A 9,100-nucleotide genomic window follows, 5' to 3' on the forward strand; every position below is an offset into this window, starting at 1 on the left:
GGAGCGAGGCCGGCCGGCAAGGCTGCCAACGGGCTGGTGGCCAGCCCTGCCCTGAGGACCTCCACGCTCCAGGCCAGGAGACCCGCTCCCCGGCCAGGGATCTATGGCAGAGAGGGTGAGCGTGCGCCCGGGGCTGTGGCTCGTGTGGGGTCCCAGCTGAAGCGAGGCAGGAGTGCCGTTGTCCCAGGGAGAGCTGGAGGTGCCCGAGCCAACCCTCCCCGCTGCGCACCACGCGCTGGGATGACCAGAGCAAGTGGTGGGTTCCCACCTTGGGTCCTCTTGATGTAGCTCAGCAAGAGGGGTTGGGAGAGCAGAACAGCGTGAGATGCGGGCACGGTCCCGCAGCCCGAGAGTGTGATCCAGCCTCGGCCTCCTGAGTTGTCCCATTTTATTTCAGACAGTGGTAGTTTTGGTCTGCTGCTTACTGGGGGTGCAGCTGCTGTGGGGTTTTGGAGCAGCCTGCGGAGCCCAGTGCCAGTGCTGGTGCCAGCACCAGTGCTGTCCCTGCTCTGGTGGGCCAGGCAGGTGGCACCGGTGTCAGCTGAAGCACGCTTTCTGCGTGGCAGCTGCGCCTCTGCATACGCAGACCTTGACCTAACTCAGTGGACTCATAAAATTCAGGCTTGAGTAGTGATATAAACATCACTAAACCCAAAGCAATTTGTACCCAGTCTAACCAGCTGTAAGCACTCTGGATTGTCAGCGGTCTCCACAGCAGAGATGAGGAAAATGGCAAAAGTGACTTTCACATTTTAATTTCTGATCATTTTATCTGTCAGGCCCCCTGTGACAGGTTCTGACTTACCGAGGCTTTACTGGCAACGTTTATTTCAACGGTTCAACCATTGGTGTTAAATATAAATAATGATTATTATTTGTGTTCTAGTAAGCTTTGTACAGAAATTCATTACAGAAATAATTAGGTTGGGGCCAGCTGGCATTGTCCGTTTCAGTGGAGGAAGGCAGGTAGGCGTTTGTGTATCAGCGTGCCTGTAGATACTCTCCCCTGCGGTGCCAGGGAGCCGGTGGTGGGACAGCATTGCTGTAACAGCAGGTATTTGGTGCTGAGTTTTATAAAATACTCGAGACGATGGCCGTAATAAAAGATGTATTGCTCTCTGCAATTTGCCAGCTTTTCATGTGCACTTTCCAGTGCTTTTCAGATGCTGTCATACCCTGACAGCTTCACAGTCCTGTATTTAGAAAATAAAAACAGGGCTGCATTCTTGATAAATGACTCCCATGTGCAGCGGAGAGAAAGAAAAGGCCTGGCTGGGTAGCACTAACACCAAATTCATCTCACTGACACTACTGGCTCAATTTAAATTTGTCGCATAAATGGTAGGTGGAAATCAAGCCTTTGGGAGAGTAAGATAGCTTTTAAAGTTGGCTTATATGCCAACTGCATTTAGTGCTTCCAAGTTTTATGGTTTTGCATTATCACACGTAGTGTGCTGACAGCATGTCCTGGAGACACAGCGTAATAAAACTGGCTTTGTTGATCCTTGGACACATGCATACAGAAGAACACTGAAGTAGTAATAAAGTTATATTACATCTGTGTTGGTACTTGCAAGTCAGTGCTAGAATGCTGTATAGAGCTTTAATGTGCGCGGTTTGGGGATAATTTTGAAAAAGTGGAGAAACCAAGAAGAATTATAGGCTGAAGGATTAGAAAACAGGCCTTTTGCTGAGAAATTCAGGTTACACAGCTTACCAAGGAGAAAATTTAGGATCAGAATTTAAAAATGCAAGTATGGAAGAGAGTTGGTTAAGGACTGGTGTTTGAGCTAGCACACCAGGGTATAATAAGGTTCAGTAACTAAGGGGTTGACAAAGCCTTGGTTAAGTAGTTGCAGCAATTATTATCCTACCAAACAGAAAAACATGTTTGACTTATTTCTAATCAGAAACAGGACTCTCTAGCCATGGAAATGTCTAAATTGGAAGGGCAGAAACCCAGCCCTTATATGGTTCTGAGCCATTTAAATGGCCAGACGAGAAGATCACAAGGATTGCTGCCCTGCGGAAATGCGCCCTGGAGATCTGGGTGCTGGAGGGAAGGTGTGGGGTCACCAGGGGTGTCAGGTAAATCTCACACTTATATGTAATGAGGTCAGCTGGATCTTGGGGAAGAAAAGCAGCCAAGGCAGAAGCACCTGTGAGCAGAGCAGAAAGCCGAGAGAGAACAGGTAGTGCCACTGTCGGAGACAAAAGCTTGGAGAAGCAGCGGCCCCCGACTGCAGGGATTGCCAATTTGTGCTATTCCTCTCACTTTTGAAGACAGCACAGCACAGGCTTTGTGTAAGAACACTTGTTCATTCCCAGGCAATATCATCTTTGCAATCAGCAGCCATGGAAAGTTCATCATCACAGGGTCCAGCATCAGCCCTTCTCTCTAGTGCCAGGAAGGCTGTGCTGGGACAGGCAGAATGGGAACTGCCTTTTCCTGGGTCTTTTTCCCTAAATTCTGGCTATTAGTTGCTGTCGTAGAGAGGATGTTGAGGCAGGCAGATAGACAGACAGACAGAACTAAGCCTGCTAGCTTGCATAGTGCCTCTTCATAAAGATCTAGCCCTCCACCAAAGCTTCGTACTCAGTGTTTGCAATCCTCAACCTTGCAGGAGAGTGCGACGGTGTCCCTAAGCCACGATCCCATGGTGATAAACCCGTGATAATGCGTCCCCCCGTGAGACCTCCGGACCCACCATGCAGGACTCCTGTCCCTCCGAGACTGGAGCAGAGGCCGGATCTGATAGCAGGAACAGCAGAAGAGATGCCTTCATCCGTGTAAGTCAGCAGTCCTCCAAGGCACACGGTACCCAGGATGGGGAGCTCGGCCCAAGGGAGCTGCCGGCACCCGGGGGCTTGGGGAGTGTGCGGGGGGACGAGGTCAGTCGGGGTGGGAGGAGTAGGAGCTGTTGTCACCTGCCAGGAATTTTGGAAGAGGAAGAGGAGAAATACCATGTTGGTTTCCAGCGCTGGTAGTGTACAATGGCTGGAGCCTGTGGACATCCTCTTCAGTATTGATGCAAGCATGGGTTTGAACGTGATGTTGGACAAGCTGTGCTGAGGGCAGGGCCTGGGAGGGGAGCGTGGTCATAACAAAGGCAGACATACGCAGGAAAAACAAAGCTCTGAACCTTCTCAAGTACAGCCCTGGGGCTGAGCTTTGTCCCATCACCTTCTCTGCTGGTTTTCGTGTCAGTGAAGCTGGAGAGCCCCTCCATGCCTGGCTCTGAGCAAGCCTCTCAAATGAGATGCTTCCCCGGGAAGGACAAGATCCAGCTTGGATCTCTCATAGGGAAACTGGATGGAGTTCAGCTTCATCATCAGATTTCTTTTAGATTTTAAAGAGACAGAAATCCCGTCTCTTTCAATGGCAATTAAAAAAAAGAAAAAAGGGTGACTAAATACACGGGGATCTCAGCCCAGCATCCAGGACCAGTTGGTCGGGAGGCTGTAACCTGGGTGCTGCTGTGGAGTTTGTTGCTGCTGCACATCCAGCAAAGATGCACATTTCTTTCCCCTGCCATCCGAGCAGGGCGGCACCCCAAGTCTGTGCTGACCCCTCACCCAGTGCTCTGCCACTGCGCCGCAGCCCTGGGGTGCGCGGGGGCCACCCTGCGGGACCTCACCCTGCCCATAGTGACACGAGGTGCAAAACCATTTGTCACGAACTGAAGTGCCAAATGGTTAGTGTACTGTGGAAGCCACTCAGTGACCATCTCCGGCAGTGGTCCTGGGGGAAGCGCCTGCCATGGGAGAGCTCCCGAGTTCACTCTGCGTGGGCCCTGCTCTCTGCAGAGACCACCCAATGAAGCCACACTGTGTAGATGATCCAAGTCCTGCGTTTTCACTCCCTAGCCCAGCAAAGGTGCCGTGAGGTTCGGCTCTGCACCTGCAGGGCAGGAACAGGCCTTGTCTTTGCTCTCCTGAATCACTTGTTAAAACTTTTCTTTCTATGAGGACACTTGAAAGCTAAATATGAAGCAGGCAAAAACTGAAAGAGAGGTTGTAAAAAGTGATGGATGCAGGTTTATAAACCAGCACGTAGGATTCCATGTGAGAGCATGGAAATAAGCAGTCTAGCTAGAAGCGATAAAGGCTGCCTGGCCAGGGCAGTGTGAAGGCAGAGGGGAATGGAGCTGGCAGCAGGAGGAGCTGCCTCAACAGAAAAGACATCGTTAGAAGGTGATTGTCTTAGTGTCTGCTAATGCTGCTCTTCTTTTCCCTGGCACAGATGAGATCTAATTAGCAAATTGCCTTATCAGATAACTGGAGTGACCTCTCTTGTTCTCTTTGCAGAGTGGCCTCTAGGACAAAGTTCTTTGAGACAGCTTCCCGAAGAACAAGCAAGTAAGCCTGGCACTGGGAAGTTGGCATGTAAATAAAAGCAGCCCTGCTGCGTAGGGTGCTCCCTCTGAAGCGGAGTGAGTCACCTCGGGAAGCCCCAGCCTCAACCTTTCTTGCCTCTCGTACTTGTGGGCCGAAGATGGGTCTCAGCTAAAATGCTGGAACTAAACAAAGAGCACAAAGCGTAAAATCCAGATACAGACTTGATAAGTTAAATGTAAATCTGCTAAGTAATACGCATACCTATGGATTGCTCTTATCATGTGTGTGAATCTAAGTCAGCAGTAGCGCACTTTGTATTTGCTTCTCAGCCTTTGCAAAGAGCAGAGATAACATCATGAGAGAGTTGAGGAGGGCTGGTTAGATTGCAGCAGCTGATCAGAGATGTGAGACCAGAGAGTGAATGGTTCTACACACAACTTATCCGTGAGCATAGCTCAACCGCAGAGAAGTACGGTGTGATGGAGCAGTAGCTTGGGCACTGAAGCCTTCGGGCTAGGCTGGGACAGCAGGGCTTTGAATCGCAAGCATTGTGCTTTGTGGAAGCAGATTTCACTTCTAATAATAGCTGCTCAAATAAGCTTCAGCTTCCCGCTTTTAAAGATCACCGACCTCTGCCAAAAGTGCGAGCAGGTTTGCATGCAGGTCTGATAAATGTTGTCTGCTAGTGTTGCCAGTGAGTTCACTTGTTACATTGAAAAATATATCCCTGACCTGACTGTTACCCAGCCCCGTATTTAGGTTTATGGATCTGTGTTTGAGCTTGTTTATTGCATTAATTATTTCTTTTTCTGTATTCTTCTCCTTCCTTATATACAGTTCTTCATCACCACAAGGCAGGATCCCAGGTGATGAGAGCTGAGGCTAAAGGTACGTGTTTATGACAATAAACCAAAAGCACACATCCAGCATAAACTCAGCATTTCTAGGGTGGGGAGAGTCCAGTGGAGGCAATGGGAATCTCAACAGAAAGATAAGGAGAAAAATAATGACTAGAGGTGGGCCATGCTCTTTGTTGGGGGTGGTAGTATGGCAGGGTGGAGTAAATCAGCCTGCTCTGCCCTTCCTGAGCCTCCTCGCTGCAGCGCTCGGGGTAAGTGTGAAAGCTATGCGAACAGTGGTGCCGAGATCTGGGTTTGCTCTGGTTGGGGTTTTGCCATCGCTGATGAATTTACACTGCTGCATAAAGCATGCTGGTTTTCTTCTTCTAGGCATTGTAACCACCTCAGCCCAGCTGGACCCAGGAGATTTTCTGTTCCTGTGAAACAGATGTGTCACAGCTAAGACTTTCCCAGTTCCAGTGCCCCTGGAGAGCAGCTATCTTACTGGACGATAATTTCAGAGCATGCTGTCACAAGCGGCTCAAGAAATTAGAAGAGAGGGAGATAACGTTGGAGAGAAGACCCTACCCACACGTTTGTGTTGAACTATTCCCAGTCCTTCCGCCACTCCTCTCTGCGCAAGCTGTGAAGGATGCTCATGTGTGCCCTTGCAGGTGACTGGCTGTGTTTGCAGGGCTGGCTGAGCACCGATGGGCTGCGGAAGGGACAGCGGAGGATGGGAGTGGCCGTTTACCTGCTCACTTTTTGGGAAATGCGCCTTGGCAAGGCTGACCTTGGACAGACATTGGAGTCAAAACGCAAGGGGCTGACTCCCCATGCTTGGATGCAAGGGTAGAATGACTGGAGTTTGGGTTGGCCACCCCTTGCCGTGAGAAGCTCCCTCCTTTATGTTATGTTTTCCTCGCTCATTAAGCTATAGTGTGTTTTTCAGTGTGTAAGGAGAGCAGCGTATGTTATGGGAAACACTGCTTGTGCTAAGGCAGGCAGGACAGGAATTTGGGGGACCATTGTGCTTAGCTCTGCGGGATGTCTCTTCATCTTCTCCCTGGCATAAGCATGCCCTTGTCCTGGGAAACCGCGCTGGCAGACGCGGCCGTGCCAGGGGACTTTGCCTGAGCGGGGACACATGCCCTGCCTGCAGGTCAGCTTTCCGGGCAGCCCCGGTCTTGTCAGCAGCCTCCAAGAGTGCAGCTGGGAGAAGGAGGTGGCAAGTTCTCCTCCTCCTCCTCCCATGTGAGCCTCTCCCACCAGATCTGCTTCCCACAGGCCCCCCAAAAAGTCTCTGTCCTGGGATTATTCTGGTGGGCCAGCACAGAGGAGGCGAGGAACTGAAACTCGCTGAATATGGGTAAAAGCCCACCTTTTTTCTAAGAGGCACCCAGTTTCTTGTTTGCTTGTTACGTTAATTTCCAATCCAAGAGATGTCCATCTCTTTTGCTCAGCAGCAGCCGTGTAGATGATGCTCTTTAGTCTGGAAGGTTTCTCCTAGCCAAGACCGCCCCTAGTACCCCTCTTAACAGTAGAGGCTTATTTGTGGTACCGGCTGACACTAGGGCTCAGTTCCTGAGCTGTAGCATTTACCTGTAAATAGGCGATGAGCAGCTTCCCTGCTTCCTCTCACCAGCCCAAAGGCAGCTTCCCTATTTTGAATGATTTTCCTTGGGTGCTGGGAGCATTCCCAAACCAGTGGCCAAACATCCCCATTTGCTGCTTCCCGGGTGCTCCCTCCTCTTGAGCGCGCTTTGTGTCCTGCCTGGCGTGGGTTTGCCGGTGGGATGCTGCCGCGGTCCTTCCCGTGCTGTCTCCGGACACTCGCCTTGTGTGTGCATCTAGCGCCTGTCTGCTCTATCGCTGAATGTAATTCTGGCGTTCACTGTACACACATGTGTCGTGTCAATGGTGCTTCTCCTCCCTCGGGCTTTGGCAGTGCCCCAGCTGCTCCTTCCTGTACTCCTGCTTTGAGCAGTGGCACATTAAAGTGGCTTTAAAGAAAAAAAACAAACCAACCAACCAGTGATATCAACACCTAGACTGTATTACGCACACTGGCATCTCAGGGCTTTGGAAAGCTACGGTGAGCCCTTTCTGCTGCACCCTCCTGCGAGCGTCCGGGAGGCGTGAGCAGCACCGAAACAGCACATCATGTTTTTCTGATCAGGTATCTAAGAGAGCAAGTAAGGCTGTGAGCCAGCGAGTCTGAAGGAGGCAGAGAGGTGCCCTGACCAGCCCAGAATGGCGGTGATTGCTGGGAAAGCCTCTCCAGCAGCCAGGCAGTGGAGGCCCCTGGTCTTCTACTGCAGGCAGGCACTGGTGCCCGAGCTTGCCCTTTGGTGGCTTTGTCACCTCTTGGGGTGGCTGTCCTGGAGGTGTAAGGTCAGTAGTTCCTCCACAGGAGTCCAGCGTTTCCCAAAACGCCTTCCCCTTTTGGGGCTGTGCATTGAGGACCCCTCCAGGCTGTCGGTTTGGGAAGCACTTGGGCTTCCACAGACACTGGTGCCACATGGTGGCACTCCCCACGCTGCATGTGGATGCTGCGCAGTGCTGGCACCCACAGTACCCGTCCCGTTGGAATCGGGGGCTGTTGCATCCCCCACACCGCTCGTGTACAGTCAGCCTCGTGCTCGCTGCCCGCCGCAGATCCTGCGGGACAGAGCTGGGGTCCGTGGGAAGAAAGAAGTCCAAGGGAGTTTGGTTTTAAGTCTGACATTGTGAACAATGGAAGGGAGCAGCTTATTAGAAATGTATTTCATTGTGTCATTTTAAAGTCATTTGTCATGTGTGTGCCTGTGCTGGTTTTTCCTCCTCTGTGCACACAGCTGAACGCTGGGGACCAACAGTGGAGCGGTGGTTTGGTTGTGCTGGTGGAGGGCTGTGGGGCACAGGCACTGCTGCCAGTGCCACTGGAGTGACACAGCTGGGAACAGGGGATTCACCCTGTGCAGCGCGGCAGGGCCCCCACACATCAGCCATCGGAGCCGTTTTGTCATGTTAAAAGCATAGGTTACTTCAAGTGTTTATAAAGTTTCCATGAAGTAAAAAAAGAAGAGTCCAAGTGTGGTTTTTTCTCTTCTTCGAGCAACCCCCAGTGTTGCACAGGCTGTAGCCGTCCTCTGCTGTGCAGATCCCACTGCTCGGGTCGCACGGGTAGCGCAGGACCCATCCCAGCACCGGGGGGATGCAGCCAACCCGCCCCGTGCATAGCCAGGGCACACGAGCGTGGCTCTGGTGAGTGGGTTTGCGCAGGGGTGGGTTGTTCTGCCTGTTACAGAGAGGCATGTTTGACACTACGTGTTTTTTAAACGTTTTCTCATTTTTAACTTAAGCTGCCTGATTCCTGTTCAGCTGCCTCTGTCAGCATAAACACCTTTCTGCTTATTTATGATTATTGCAGACACAACACCAGCTTCTATCCAGCATCCTTTTCCCCTCCTCACATCTGTTTTCCCATCCCTCTCAACTCTGACGTTGTGACATTGTGCACCAGCATTTGCTTTTCAGCTTCTTGCTTTTATTTAACGAACAGACCTCTCACAGGAGAAAACAGGGTTCTGTCTTAAATGGGAGTCTTGCAGCCTGATTTTGGGCCTGAATTTATGGAGAAGTGCCCGACTGAGGTAACCACACAGGAGGTCACAGCAGCGTGCGAGGGGCCAGAAGAGGGAAGGTGTTCCCGGGGGAAGCGTGGGGTGGGCGAGCTGCCCCCACCGCTCAGCAGCCTGCACGCTCTGCTTCCCTCCCCGAAGAGGCGATGCAGCCTCTTTCTACAAGATTTCCTAAATACACCCTTCGCTTCTTTGTTGAGGGTTGTTTTGTTTTGGTTTTTACCCTAATAATGTGGTGGAAAAGGCTGCAGCTCAGGAACCGCTCAGGCAGTCTGAAATGAATGAATGAAGCTCTGGTGT

At 51.4% G+C, this 9,100-nt stretch overlaps 1 protein-coding gene across 1 annotated transcript in view; it reads left to right on the top strand.

Moving 5' to 3' along the window:
* OPHN1 (oligophrenin 1) overlaps nucleotides 1-5,218 on the top strand; it is a 61,544-nt gene extending 56,326 nt beyond the window's left edge. The window contains exons 20-22 of the mRNA XM_009880684.1: nucleotides 2,625-2,790; nucleotides 4,309-4,359; nucleotides 5,176-5,218. Coding sequence (XP_009878986.1) covers nucleotides 2,625-2,790; nucleotides 4,309-4,359; nucleotides 5,176-5,218 — 260 coding nt within the window. The remainder of the gene's footprint in view (nucleotides 1-2,624; nucleotides 2,791-4,308; nucleotides 4,360-5,175) is intronic.
* The last annotated feature ends 3,882 nt before the right edge of the window (nucleotides 5,219-9,100 follow it).

The sequence above is a fragment of the Charadrius vociferus genome, unplaced genomic scaffold (assembly GCF_000708025.1).
Source record: "Charadrius vociferus isolate BGI_N301 unplaced genomic scaffold, ASM70802v2 scaffold473, whole genome shotgun sequence".
Taxonomy (NCBI): domain Eukaryota; kingdom Metazoa; phylum Chordata; class Aves; order Charadriiformes; family Charadriidae; genus Charadrius; species Charadrius vociferus.